Below are 15115 nucleotides of genomic sequence, written 5' to 3'. Positions count from 1 at the left end.
GTTTCCAGGCTCCTGGAGTGAGAGCTCAGTCCAGACAACACACACACACACACACACACACACACACACACACACACACACGCGCAGACCAGTACTAGTAGATGTTAAAAGACTGGCTCTCTGGAGAAATTTGAAAAGGCCTGATTGTAGTGTTTGCCAGTTTCCATGGTATAAATGCTCCCAGCATAGCGATTTCAAGCCACCAATGTGACCTCCTTGAACGTGGAGTTGGGAAGAGATGTGCCATTTATAGTGTTCCCGCCAGGCATATACAACAGGCGCGAACTCGAGCGAAACTGATAGTGAAGATTATACATTATAGTAAAATGGGGTCTGTAAAATCATTAGATAATTAGGGAGTGATAAGTTCCGAGTATTTATTAGCTTTGTTTTTGGCGTAATTTAATCATAAATTTATATTAAGTTACATTTTAGTCATAACTGTGTATAACCTAGTTTGCAAAAATGCTAAAAATTGAACACTTGGCTCTCACAAACTGGTGTGAGCCCATTCCCAGGCACAAGAAGAACCCATGGCTCTTGCCCCCTCTTTGGACCCTTATACCACGTGGCCTGGGGAGTGGGGGGCTCTTCTCCAGCCTTTGAGGCACCCATCCCCTTTTCCTGGCCTTTTTTATTGCTCCCACTCTGGTGGTGACATCTCATCCATGGACACCACAGCTCCCCCTAGTGGCTGGAGTATTTCTCACCCACACTGGGGAGACCTCGTCCTCAGAGTTCTTTCTTATAAGCCTTGAACGTATGGCTCCCTTCCTTCCTGCTCTATTCTCCCAAGAAAAGCAAGTACTTGTCCTCCATATCTCTTTGGATAGCTCTTCCAAAGACCCGAGATGTATTCCATTTTCCTGTGTTCATCCCCCCTCCTCCCCAACTTGTCCATCTTCAGCTCCTCAGAGATAGGGGGTGTGGGAGCTGGAATGAGGTCAGCTCCAGGGGACGCTGGGGAGAGGAGCTGGCCAAGGGGACGGGGTGGGAACTGACTGGCGCTTTAGGAAGTTGAGGGGAGCACTGGGCAAAGGGCAGGAAAGGAGGCGAGGGAAGGAGGAACACACCTCATGGGCTGCGTTCGGAGAGCCGTCTTCAGGGCTTCCACCACTTGGTTCCTCATCTCTATCTCCTCCTCATCGAATTTGTACAGACTCTGCATCTGAGGCAGGTACAGAGCGGGAGGTCATGCTGGGCTCCGTCCCCCAGCCCCTGCGCCCCACCCCCGGTGTGAGGGGCCACCCTGGCCTCAGGAAGGGTGAGACCAGGGAATGGTTGACTAAGACAGACTGTCAGACTATGAAAAGACACAGGTTCTGGCCTGGACTTCACATTCCTCATCTGTAAAATGGGGAGAATTATTGGCCCAGCCTTCCTCCCAAGCTTCCGTGGCAAATAAGTGGTTAAATGGTGGGGACACTCTGAAGTCACATGGAGAAGGGAGGGATGGTGACAGCATCTTGGGCTCTGATCCCAGTGGGCGGGGTGTGAGGTGCAGGGGGAGATGATGGAGGCTCACTCGCCCCCATAGCCTCTCAGGTGGGACCAGGGCAGGAGAGGAGCGCCACCCACCGCAGCCATGGAGTTGATGCGGTCAATGTAATAGTCAGGCCAGCTGGTCGCCATCTTGTTGGGGTCCTCCTGCTCCTGGAACAAGAAGACTTGTAAGGACCAACCAGCAAGGCAGGCTGTGCCCGTGGCCTTCAGCTTCAGTCCCCGGGCAGTCAGTCCCCAGCCCCACCTAGAGGGAGGCGGCAAGGGAATCACTCAGTCTCCCAGCTTCCCTTTCTGCCTCTGCAAAATGTGGCTAATAAACCCCGAATCTCACTACCAGCCAGTGACGTGGGCAGAAACCAGGCAGGTATATACACATTCAATGAACAATATGTGCAATTAAAAATAAAGTCATTTTTCCTTATTATATTTCTTCTGACCCTATTTCACAAAATATAATTTTATGTCTGTTGAAGCTAATAAAAGTTTGTGCTGGTATGTTATATCTCTTTTTGTGTTTTTTTTTTTTTTTTCAAATTTTATTTTTCTGATAATAGCCTCATTGTATTCTACAAAAGTGTTTTGGTCTGTGATGGTTTGGGAATTTAAAAACTTGGTCTCTCTCTCCCAGATAGTTTGAGAAGCACTGATATAAAAGCATTTGGTGCAGTTCCTGGCACATAGCAGGTGCCCAATAAATAATAACTTTACAAAAAGAGGAAAAGACCCTGGTTTTGGGAAGACTCAGGAGGGGTCTGTGGAGCTGAGAGGCAGAGCCCGGAGCAGAGGGCCTTTGGCCCAGCTGTCAGGTACCAAGAAAAAGCCCCAATCCTCCCCCAGTGGACAAGAAAGATGGGAGCTGGCTAAACATCCGTGCTGACTGAAAACCCAGGCCTCCCCTCTGCCAGAGGGTCTGCTTCTGGGCATTACCCAGCCCCTGCTCCCTCCTGTCCCTGTCCCCGTCCCATTTGGCCGCTCCTACCGGCTTCTCTTTGCCAAATCTCTGCTTCCAAATCAGCATGAAATTTACCTCCTCCAGAGACTCTCTGCCTGCTGGCTTGGGCTTTACCCTGAACCTCTCAGCTCTGTCCACTCGGGCTCCAGGATTTAGTTTCATAAAATGCAAATTTTAGACCAGTGGGAAAGCTGTCTTAACTTGGTCTTTGTGACTTCATGTGGCTTATCTGTATTAAATCCCCATGCCTGAGGCCCCCAAATTCTATCTTCTACCTTGAAGAAGGGATCACAGAACCCACAGCAAATCCATCACAAAACACATGTTTCCCTGCCTTATTTGCTGGCTCATCCTTTATCCACTTCATATGCATTTAATGAGCACTTACTACATGCCAACCACTGCACTGAGTCTTGAAAGTACCGAGCAAAAAGTCATAATCTGTGTCTTCACAGTGTCAGAGGCGCGGTGACAAACGTTCTCTGGAAGAACTGTCCGTAGGGGGCCACCGAAACCTTGGGGGGACATCGAACAGCCCAGGCTCATGAGGGGTGAGGCAGTGGGGCTGGGGACGGGACTGAGTTACTGAGGATGACTGAAGCGAAGACAGTGGAGGGGGCGCTGCAGACAGGAAGCCCGGTGTGGGGTATGACAGTGGGTGGGGAAATTGCATACGATTTGATTTGGAAGAGAGAGAGAGAACTCCTTACATTTTTAATAACTTGTTTAAAATATTTTAGCTGTATAAGAGATCAACTTAAAGGAACTCCACAGTAACTCATTTTGGAAAGTGGAGAATCATGGGACAGGGTTAATTACTCCCGAAATTAATTTTCTCATCCCTCCCTCCCTTCCTCCCACGACTTGTGTTTTTTTTAAGACGTGCTTTTCTGAGAGTGAGATTCATAGACACAGAACGTGGTATTCTGCAGGTGCTTAATGCATGCGCATTGAGTGCAGCAGACAGTGGCTTGCAGTGTGTGCAGCCCACGCAGCTCACCACAGGTCCGCAGACCCAGCAGGCCGGGCTCTAGCCAGGGCGCAGCCATAGCAGCGGTAGGTCTGGCTGAGCCACTGCCTCGCGAGGCTTTTCTCGCCTCATGTGCAGAATAAAGGACTGGACTGGACTGTTGCTCAGTGCCTTCCAACTCTAAATGGTGAGTGACGCTAGTCCCCCCCGCCCCCATTTCACAGTCAGCCTCTGGGTGCGGGGCTCTGCCAGGTCCTAACACCCAAACACCTGCACACCAAAGTCAAAGGGAGAAGCTGCAAGTCTGAGAAATCGGAGAGGGGAGGGAGAGAGGAAAGGGGTCAAGAAAAGGAAAACAGACTAAAAGAAACAGATGGGCTCACACAGGGGGCAAGAGACACAGACAGAGAAAGAGATGAGCGAAAGAGACACAGAGTTGGAGAAGGGAAGAGGAAGAGAGAAGAAATGTGGAGGGAGGAGGTAAAATCCAATTAAGCCCTGACTGGAGCCGCACAGCCCTTTCTAGGGAGGACCAGGGTCAAATGAACTAGAGGCGAGGGGGAGGGGGAGGGGAGAACGGGACCGATGTGTGACCTTCTTGTGTGACCCTGACAGGCATGCTGGTCTGTGAGGCTGAGCCTGAGACAGGGCAGGGCGGGGGCTGAAGATGCCCCTCCCCTCCCAAACTGGTCCTCACAACACAGCCACCCCCTCTAGGCCCAGGGTGCCGCCCTCCAGGTGCGGTCAGGCATGGAAGGGAATCTAGACCTGTGGTCTGTGTGCCTCCCTAACCAGCACGCCTCCTGGGTCCCAGCAGGCACCTGCTTAAAGGGCTTTGGAAAAACAGAACCTATTTCCTGAGTGTGCGCTATGTGAGAGCAGGGATTTTTTTTTTTGTCCTGATTTATTCACTGTCATCCCTCCAACACCTAGCCGGGAGCTGTGTATAACAAATACACCCCGAGCTGTGGACCCTGAGCTGCGGCGGGAGGGTGAGAGGGGGCACCTTCTTCTTGCTGCAGTAGATCTGCCATTTCTTCTCAGGGGGCAGAGCAAACACCGCCTCCCGGTTCTTGTCGGTGAGATCCAATTCATCCTGCAAAGACAGCGAGAAGAGGCGTCTGCATCCAGAGATGAACACTCAGTCCTCCAGGAGATAACAAGGCCCCCAACCTATCCCTCAGCCTCCTGCCTCCTCCCAGAGGATCAGAGGGATGACAGGGCAATTCTTCCTCCTGGAAACACAGCCCGTGCCCTGGAGTCAGCCCAAGCCTGTGCTGCTTCCATCCACCCTCGCCCTGCGCCCGCTGCCCCTGCAGACCCACTTCCTCATCCAGCCCTGCACATCCTGCAATGCTCTGCCAGCCCTTAACCCTCTTACCGGGTTTCTTGTCTTCCTTCCCTTGTCCTTCTTAAACTTGTCAACACATAAGTCAAGGCCAGACAAGGAAAGGAGCATTTCTACAGGTCCATCCTGCAAGTCTCCCTGACCTGCCAGTCTCTCCTGCAGAAATTCCCGGCTCCTTTGACCTCCGCATGGGCCCCAGCACAAGCTGGGGAGCTGGGGAGGTGAAGGCGGAGCCGCTCTCCTGGCAGGAAGGGCACATGGTGCCAAGGGAGGCGGTGCCCTGCTTCCTGGAGATGTCCCTGCCAGAGGCGGCCCCTGTACCCACATGACCCCCAGAAAAGGCTGGGGTTCCGGCAGGCGAGGCCACACTTCCTGAAGGGAACCGAGGCGTTTCTGACATCATCAAACTCAGGGTAGCTCTCTGGGTGGTTTGGGGTGACTTTACAGGTTCGTCTGTGTAGATGGCAGCCAAAATGCTCCCTTCTTGAAGGTTTTCACCTGTGAGTCAAGAGTGATGCTCAGCCTCCTCTAAGCCATAGCTAATGGGCCGGGGGAACACAGTGTGCTTCTCAACTCAGCACCCAGAGGTTTTAAATCAAAAGCAAAACTGGCTTTAAGATAACAAAGCTCAGCATTACTAACCTTTTCATTTTTAATAATGATAAACAGTGAGAGTAGCATCTAAAGCATAAGAATCTAAAATATCAATATCCATACTCTTGTCCCGATACTTTTATTTAGTTATTTATGTTTTTATTGATTTTAGAGAGAGAGGAGGGAGAGAGAGAGAGAGAGATAGAAACGACAACGAGAGCCCTAGTCAGTTTGGCTCAGTGGATAGAGTGTCAGCCCTAGGACTGAAGGGTCCCAGGTTCGATTCTGGTCAAGGGCATATGCCTGGTTGTGGGCTGGATCCCCAGTAGGGGGTGTGCAGGAGGCCAGCCAATCAATGATTCTCTCTCATCATTGATGTTCCTATCTCTTTCTTCCTCCCCCTGCTTCTCTGAAATCAATAAAAATATATTATATATTTAATATATAAAGAAACGTCAATGAGAGGGAACCATCGATCTGATAGGCTGCCTCCTGTACGCCCCCTACTGGAGAATGAGCTCACAATCCGGGCATGTGCTCTGATCCGGAATCTAACCAGTAACTTCTTGGTTCATGGGTCCACACTCAACCACTCAGCCAAACCAGCAGGGCTCCCTATGCTTTTATTCACGAGAGAACATTTAAGATTTTCCTTCACCTGGCTCAAGACTGTCCAATAGGGATATCATGTGAGCCCCATGTCTTTTTAAAATTTTCCAGGCACATTATAAAATCAAGAAATAGGTGAAGTTAATTTCAATAACACATTTTATTTATCCCCCAAATATCTAAAATATGATCATATCCACATGCCATCAATGTAAAGATATGATCAGTGAGGTCTCTGGCATGAAATCTGGTGTGTATTTGACCCTAACAGCTCATCCCAGTTCAGACCACCACACGCCAAGTGGCCAGCAGCCCGCGTGAGCAAGCCTGCCACCTTGGACCGCACACGAAGGGGATTTGAAACACTGCCCATCCGTTCACCTGGCTTCGGAAGCAGACTCCTGCAGATCTAATAAACAAAGGTTCTTCCTAGACCACCACACGCTCCACACATCCCAGGCGTGTCCTTAGTCAGAGTTCCCAGAGCCCCGCGTGAGGTCCCTGCAGTGTTCCTGCTCCCCGGTCAGAGTCAGAGATGTTCCAATTTCCAGCACCAACTGCCTCTCTCTCCCTGGCTCACAGTCAGCTCCACCCAGGCTGCCCTCCCTGCCCGCCCACCCGCGGACGGCCTCATCCTCAAGCTCAAAGTCAGCCTCCTCTCAGGTAAATATGCCTCTTCCTTCCTGAGCACCAGAATGGTCATATTCAGCATTGCATTGTGGGTATTTGTCTTTTCTCGCCAGTGGCCCCTGTCACTAAATCAATGGCTATTTCTTGGTGACGTGGCTCAGCCCAGACAGCCCTGACTCTGTGACCCAATCACTCCTTCCTGAAACCCTCTGCCCTGATGCAAAGAGCATGTAAACTGAGTTCATCATCCCAACCCCCAAAACTAGAGTCTCCCCGGGCATATCCTGTCCAGTACAGGGTCCAACACCCACCCAGTTCCTCATGTCAGAATCATGGGTGTTCCTTGATTCCTACTCACTCACCCAAAGAGTCCTATTGCAGTTTCTCCTGAATAGCTCTTGAATCTCTCCACTTCCCTCACCCTCACTGCTAACCCAGGTCCCAGCCACCACTGTCCTAGCATGTACTGCACCAAGAGCCTTCGAATTGGCCCGCCCAGCGCCCTTCTTCAACAGCGGACCCTGAATGGTCATTTAGAACAGCAGATCAGGTCACCTGGAAGCCCTGCTTAAAGCCTCGGGGCTCTCTGCAGAAATAAATCCAAAGGCTCAGTTATTCTCCTCGCCGTGGTGTCCCCCAAAAGGACCTGCTCTTTTCGGTGGGGGCCCCTCTGTGATGGTTCTGCGCCCCCATTCACTTATCTAACCATCACTCTGTGTTCAGATCTCAGTGGCAATTGCACTGCTTCAGGGGGATCTTCCTGACCCCCATTCTAGAATAAAGCTCCCTGCTAGACACTCTATGGGCCCCCAAACATTCCCTCACACTCATCACACTGGTCAGACTGTTCAAGTTCAGTTTGCCCTACTGTCAGTGACGACTGTGCCCATTGGCTCATCATTAAACCCCTGTCCCACCGGGCCCAGCACACAGCAGTCTCCCAATAAACACTTTTTTCATTTATTTTTCAATAACCGACACTAGTCTCCTCACAGACAAGACTTCTCGGACTCATTCTTGCTTTGCCAACTCGCCTTGTTAGGAGCCTGGCTCACAAAAGGTACTCCGTGAATACTTGCTGAATCAAAGGGCCAGAGGCAGGAATTTCTCTCGTCATGTCCTCCTGTCAAAACTCATGCCTTCTGACCGAGAAAACGTCCCTGCCAGTGACAGCGCAAGGGATACACTTTTGATCTTTGTTCCCAGTTCCTAGCACAGAGCTCCTAAATCCCATGGAATTTCCTGGGTGATAAGAGCTTCTTTTCCTCGAGTGACCAGTGACGTAAGAATGAAGCAACTCCACTCGTGGTGGGACCTAGATTGCTTCCGGATGGGGGTTGGGCACCAGAAAGATCAAGCCCTGACTAGAAGCCTAGAACTTTCAGCCTCGCCTGCCAAACTCCAGAGGGAGGAGAGGGGTGGGAGGTTGAGCTAAAACTTGATCATGACATGATGAAATTGCCATAAAAGTCCCCAAATGGCAGGGCTCGGAGTCTCCAGGGTGTTGAGCCCATTCAGATGCTGGGAGGGTGCTGCACCCCAAAGTCCACAGGGACAGAGGCTCCTGTGCTAGGGACAGGAGCCTCACTGTCCTTACCCTGCTGGGCCTTAATCTATGCACCCCTTCATCATTGGTATTCTTCATAACATCCCTTATAAACTGGCATTAGTAAGAAAAGTGTTTCCCTGAGTTCTGTGGGCCATTCAACAAATTACTGAACCTGAAGTGGGGATGGTGGAAACCCCCAATTTGTAGCCAAGTCAAACAGCAGTGTGGGTAACCACTAGCTGTGATTGGTGTATGAAGTGGGGAGCAGTCGCTTGGGTTGAGCCCTCAACCCATGGGGTCTGTGCTAATTCTGGGTAGCTAGTGTCAGAAACGAGTTAAACTGTGGGACACCCGCTGGTGTCCACAGAGAACTGGAATTGCTTGGTGTGGGAACCCACACGTGGTGGCAGCAACATTCTGAGTGAAAAGAGATCTTAGTGGAGCTAACGCATCGGGCTCCACATGCTAGTCCACACGAGGAAACGCTTGCTCTCTCCCAACCTCGCCCCATCCTGAGAGAAGGGCATAAATTAAGGCAGCAGTGAGTATTCCTAAACCGGATATGATGAGGAGGGCGGGCAACGTTTTCACCTAACCTTCATGTTCTCATCTGATAGCGTCCTGTTATTTTAAGGGCTAGATGGCCTTAATCAGATAAGTCTATTATCGAATGCAAGTGTGACATCCCATTCCGAATCACACAGCATCATCTCTATATTGGTCAACCAGGAGCATGAGTGATCTGGAGCTCACAGTAGGTAGATAGGCTCCAGTAGATGGGCTTGTGCCTGTCACTCTGCCCTATGGCAGGGCTCAGGTCTGAATCCTGGGTACAGGTCCTACATCCCTGGTCTGGGCTTGCCTGGGCCTGCAGGCTATCTCACCAGCACACCTCCCATGAGCGGAATCATGCTTCTTTCCTGCTCTGCCCCTTTGTGGTAGAGGAGAAGTTTCTCACACACAGCGGTTCCCACAAAGGCACAATGTTATTGCTCTGGTCCAGGTGGCATCAGAGAGAAGGGCTGATACCAATGTGAATGGCAGGGCTGCTGCCTCCCTAAGGCTGGGCATGGGATACAGTCATCCCTGGCCCCAGGCAGCTCCAGGTGCCATGCAGGCATCCCCATCTCCATATTGCTAGCCAGTCATCACTGTTCTGGGGTGCCCAGTGTCTGCCTATAGAATCCCACCCTGCCTCTTCTTCGTGTGCCTGGGGTAAAAGGATCCAGGGAAATCCAAGATCAGAGAGAAGGTCACTGCCTCATTTCACAAAAACCTGGACCTGCTCTTTCCACAGTGGCCTAACTGCTGTGCGTTAAGACTAGAAGTCAAAGCAGAAATGAGGTAGGTCCGCTCTTCTGGGGATGCATTGCCTGGTGAGTGGTCTGCTGCTCCCATACAGCTTGGGTGTCCTGGGGGCCCACCTCAGCACCACGCAGAGCTTCAGAGGTTACGATCCCAGCACACAGGCCCCTGCCCTCTGTCTTGCTCTGCCTGCTCCAGCCACTCCCCTCCTCGTTGCCATCACGTTCCCAGCCCCTCACTCACCACCAGCTCTGCGAAGCGGACATTGAGCTCCTCCGTGTTTGGGATGGGACCGGAGAACTCCATGTACTGCAGAGGGTTATTGTCCCGGAGGTTGATCTCAGGGAGGTCGCTGCCCCCAAAGCAGCACAGGAAGCCCAGGCCATGGCGACTCCTCTTGCGGGGGGCCATGGTCACTGCAGGCCAGGGGAACAGTCAACAGGCAGGTGCCCTAGGTCCTCATCGTGATCTGAGTAGGGGAGCAGAGAGCACAGAGTGGTCAGACATGGCAGCCAGGTGGGCGGGGACAGTGGTCCCTCTGCCACCATAACTTCTTTGTTCAACTGTCAGGAGCCCTCAACCCAACAGCCAAGCATTTCTCCTTCCACCTGGAGGCATTTCCTCCTCACCACACCCTCCCAGTGTTTCCTGACACACACTTGCATATTCCTACTATGTGCCTCTAGGGAAGAGGATGGGTGTAGTCCCAAACTGGACTCTCAGGAGGTCAAAGATGGCCCCCTCTTGCCTCTCCCATCACGTCAGGGAACCCTATTCCCTGATCTTGGCAGACCCACATCCATCAGGGCTCACTCACTCATTTCATTCATCCTGGGGTTTGGGGATACCTAGTTTAAAGGTTTCATATAACGGGGAGTGAAGGGTTAAGGTATTTTAAGTATTGGTTCTTAGCTGCTTCTTCTGGATTTAGGCCATGAACAGAATGATCAGAACATGCCCATGGTCTTTACTCACATCATTCCTAAAAATGCTGAACACAGCAAGGATACAAACAGCCCTAGATGGGAATGGCAAAGGACTAGTCTACTCTCAGGGAACAGTCCTCCAACCAGCTCTTGATCCACAAACCACGTAGTTACCCAGCCCTTTCCTGTAAGGACACCAGAGGAGACGCTCCCTGAAGTCTGGTGGAACTGACCTAAGCATAACCTAAGGCATTCCTTTGGCCCAAGCCCTAGAACCTGATCAAGAAAAAATAAGTGAAATGTGGCATAACTTTTTCCTAGTAAAGGCAAGGTAACTTCTGGAGAGCATTGCTTTGTCTCCTAAGCCCTAACCATTTCACTACTAACTTAGCCATCTGATCTGGCCTCTCATATAAGTCATGATGCATTTTAATTGTCATCCTGGAGCTTTTATATTTCTTTATAAACTTTGTGACAGAATAGCCTCAAACAGCATATACCCAAGGCTGCCTGTGCTGTGGGTTGTCTACTATGTACTTACATATTGGCTCAGCACAGCCACAGTGAAGACAGGGCCATGCCTCCTGCTTCTTTGACCACCTCCCCCCAATTTCTATAGCTAATAAAATGCCTTGCACTTAATGTTCAAAAAATATTTTGTGGTCAATTGAAAAACAACCAACCTGTGTTTTCATAGGAGGAAAAGGGTCCTTATCAATTGGTCAAGAAATCATGATTGAGCCCTAACTGGTTTGGCTCAGTGGATAGAGCGTCGGCCTGCGGACTGAAGGGTCCCAGGGCATGTACCTTGGTTGCGGGCACCTCCCCAGTAGAGGATGTGCAGGAGGCAGCTGATCGATGTTTCTCTCTCACTGATGTTTCTAACTCTCTATCCCTCTCCCTTCCTCTCTGTAAAAAAAAAATCAATAAAATATATTTTAAAAAAAGAAATCATGATTAAAATCTCTGACTTCTAGTCATTGATAAGCGAACTGGAACACTTGTAGGAAACAAGGGAACAATCTCGAAATTGGGAGTAGAGAAAGCAGCAGGCAGGCTAACACAGCAATCCTGGCACATGGAGGCAAACCCGGAATAGGTGGCGCTGAGGAAAACAAGAGAGCAAGGGAGGCCATAGGACTTGTCAGCCAAGAGTGGATGAGACAAAGCCTGGTCCCCGACTCTCAGGCTTGGTGAAGCAACAAGTCTGCAGGCAGATGGGGTGGACTACCCTGGGAGTCCCCTGCCCGTTGTCAAGTTTGGGATGATGAGGCAGAGTACAGACCAGGTCCCCTTTTTGTCCACCAGCCTTCAAAGCAAAGCTTCAGCCAGCGGGCAAGACTGCTCTGCTCAGGGCACAAAGCTTAGGCAGGAAAGAGGCCGTGGTGAGGCTGGGTTGATGGCATGATGGGGTTTGGGGAGAGATGAGTGAGCTGATGTCTGGGAGGACCTGTGAACTCTTTTCTGCATTCACCGCCTCAACTTCTTCTCGCTCCCCCAGTCTCCTTTCTGGTCCTTCTTTGCCCTTCACCCCCTGGGCCAGGCTTTGCCAGGAGGAAGCCGTGGTGGGGGGCAGGGCAGGCATACAGCTAGTATACCCTGTTAGTCTTACACCAGCTGTTTACAGCTGTGACTTCTCTGGTTAGTTGGTGCCATGCCATACCTTAAATATATATTTTGGTTATTGGTTAATTCTCACCTGTAAATATATTTTTCATTGCTTTTCAGAGACAGTGGAAATGAGGGAAGGAGAGGAAGGGAGATAGGAGAGAAAGAGAGACATTGATATGAGAGAGACACATAGATTGGCTGCCTCCGGTATGCGCCCCAACTGGGGTCAGGGATTGAACCTGGAACCCAGGTATGCGCCTTTGACTGGAAATTGAACCTGTGATCCTTCAGTGTGGGGCCAATGCTCTAACCACTGAGAAACACTGACCATGGCTTTCCTTAAATATTTTTAATGTCTCCCCTGAGTATAAGGAGTGATAGGGAGTGGCCTCAGGAGGAAGGAGGAAGTAGACCCAGAGAAGGGCCTGCACACCCAGGGGAACGCGGTATATCTGCCCCTTTAAGGGGAGGCCTGTTTGACAGCTGCTGAGTATGTTTCTATTTCTGAGGATGTCCTCCTCCCCATGAACCCCTCTTTCTGCCTCTCTTTCTTAGGGACACATTGAAGCATCCAAAACTAAAGCCACAGACATTCAGCTGGAAATTAGCTTCATGGAGAGATCAGAAAACTACAGTTCAAAGAAGAAATACCTTATCTGGGTCTCACAGGTGAGGGACAGAGCTGGGATTGAACCCCAGTGTTCAGGCTGTTGTCTGACTTACCACACCAGAGCTTGCCTTCCCGCATCAATGGCCCTTTTACCCACGGCTCCAGCCCCTAGTAGCCTCCCCCACTAGAGAAGATCAATCTCCACAGCTTAGTTTAGAAATAGCTCCGGTGTCAAAGGTCTTCTCTAGACCAGGAAAGGTCATGAAGATTCCAAAGGCCACCTGATTTTCTTCCATCAGGAGCAACAGCCTCCACCTACCACCACCCCGAGTTCCCATCAACCCCTGCTGTAACCCCTCCTCCACCTGAACAGAGTCTTCGAAGTGGGAGGAACTGGGATTTGACTCCTGGCTGGTGACCCTGAGTATGTTTCATGAGGTCTTTACCTCTCAGAACCTCAGGTTTCTCAACTGTGACACCGAGATAATAATGATAGCATCTTCCCCACTGGGTTTTGGTGAAGAGAAAAGGATGTAACATAAATGAGATGCCTGGATCACACTGGGCCCTCACTGCTGCTGCGGCTTCAATGGCATCATCACAGCAAGGTGACTGCCCGACCCAGAGCCTCAGCCAGGCGCCCTTCTCCAGATGTGGATGGGCCACCAAGCCGGGCATCGTAGAAACAAGCCCAGTCAGATTTAAGCCACCTGGCTTCACCTCTGGTAACTGGGAAGTCTGACCCAGAGGATCTGATTTCTCCTCAGGCTCTGAGCTACCTCCAGATGGAAGGGTAAACCCTTGCACTCACCCTGGGCAGGGAGGTGGGAAGGTGGAGATGACCAGAGAGTCATTTCTGCAAAACCCCTTTACAAAGACGGGCAATGGAGGTCCCCACGTTAGAAAAGTATGAGAAGCAATGTAGAAAAACAGGTAATCCAGTGGACTTGAACTTGGGCCAGAGGGATTTAACCTGCTCCCACCACCACCCGCCTCTCTCTCCATGGAAACTTCCCCAATACCAACAGCTCCATGCCCTCCCTATCCTGTCTCCTTGCCCCATCCCTGTCTTCTCCTGTGGGGACAAGGTCTTCCAGGACTGTTAGTCCCTAAACACAGACCAGCCAGCAGCCTAAGGCACCAAAACATCTGGTCACCACCAGTTAGCCCTCCTGCGACTGTCAGGGGTCTCCTCCAGCCTCAGGCTCCTGCCGGACTCCCCCTCCTGACTGCCCTCCTTCCACATGGTGGAGAACACATATGTCCTCTATTCAGGAGACCAGAGCTTGTTACCAGTCAGCTGTGGGGCAGGGGGGCATGGTGGTACCCTAGCTGGGCCTCAGTTTCCTCTCGGTGCAGCGGCAGGGTTGGGCTGAAGAACTCCCAGAGCCCAGTCAGCCCTGACCTTTCACACTGTCTGATTTGATCTCATTCCCAAAGATTCCCCAGGGCTCTCAGCCTCCACTGCGTGCTCCTCCCACATTCCTCCTGAGCCAGGAAGCACTTCCTATTGCGTGAGTGCAGTGCTCCCATTTGGTCTGGAAAGATGAAAATCCTAACCCTGGCCCTCAAACTCTAGCCCCCAGGCCCTCTACGCACCAGTTTTTGCATTAATTAGGACGTCAAAAGCCCTGTCTCATCAGTGCTTACTCTTAACTCACAACTAAAAGCAGAATAATATTTTTACAACTGGAACTTTGGTATATTCCACACACTGGGTTATATCTACATTTCATCCCCATCACAACTCTCTGAGATAGGTGGCATCATTTTAAAGAAGTTAGTGAAAGAAAGAAGAAAAACCTGCTGTTCAGAGAAGTTAAGTAACTTGCCTCAAGACACACAGCTAGTTATGGCATAGGTAGGCTTCAAACACATGACTTTGACTCTAAAGCTATAAACCACTAAGCCAGTGGTTCTCAACCTTCCTAAGGCTGCGACCCTTTAATACAGTTCCTTATGTTGTGGTGACCCCCAATTTCATTGTTACAAATTGAATATAATTGAAGCATAGTGATTAATCACAAAAACAATATGTAATTATATATGTGTTTTCCGATGGTCTTAGGCGCGACCCCTGTGAAAGGGTCGTTCGACCCCCAAAGGGGTCGTGACCCACAGGTTGAGAACCACTGCACTAAGCCATAGGGCATATGTCAAAGGAATGTCCATATCTTAGACTTGCTCAGAGCTTTCTCGAGAGTTCTACAGGCCCCAACTCACTCACTCGTAACTGAGTATTTCCTATGAGCTGGGCCAGGTGTTTGCCTAGCTCTGAGGCCTCATTTCAGCTTTGTGATGTTCCTTGGGGGGTGGCTATTGCTATTATCCCTCCCTACAGATGATAATTATGAGGCCCCAGAAGCTGTCACATGGCTTGTCACAACACTAGCTCCTAAGAGACGGAGCTAAAACTCACAACTAAATACTCTGACTCCAAAAAATGAAATATAAAAATAAATAAATAAATATTCTGACTCCAAGTTCAGTGCTCCTATCACATGACCA

At 50.5% G+C, this 15115-nt stretch overlaps 1 protein-coding gene across 1 annotated transcript in view; it reads right to left on the bottom strand.

The window, feature by feature from the left end:
• Nucleotides 1-15115, bottom strand: part of DAAM2 (dishevelled associated activator of morphogenesis 2) — a 102336-nt gene that overhangs the window by 34281 nt on the left and 52940 nt on the right. The window contains exons 2-5 of the mRNA XM_081095043.1: nt 9704-9929; nt 4432-4521; nt 1579-1653; nt 1074-1168 (exon numbers count right to left, since the gene is read on the bottom strand). Coding sequence (XP_080951169.1) covers nt 1074-1168; nt 1579-1653; nt 4432-4521; nt 9704-9871 — 428 coding nt within the window. The 5' untranslated portion in view covers nt 9872-9929. The remainder of the gene's footprint in view (nt 1-1073; nt 1169-1578; nt 1654-4431; nt 4522-9703; nt 9930-15115) is intronic.

Source organism: Myotis nattereri (assembly GCF_964212035.1).
Source record: "Myotis nattereri genome assembly, chromosome: 6".
NCBI lineage: Eukaryota > Metazoa > Chordata > Mammalia > Chiroptera > Vespertilionidae > Myotis > Myotis nattereri.
The sequence above is the reverse complement of the archived record's forward strand: the minus strand, read 5'-3'. Positions and strand labels throughout refer to the sequence as shown.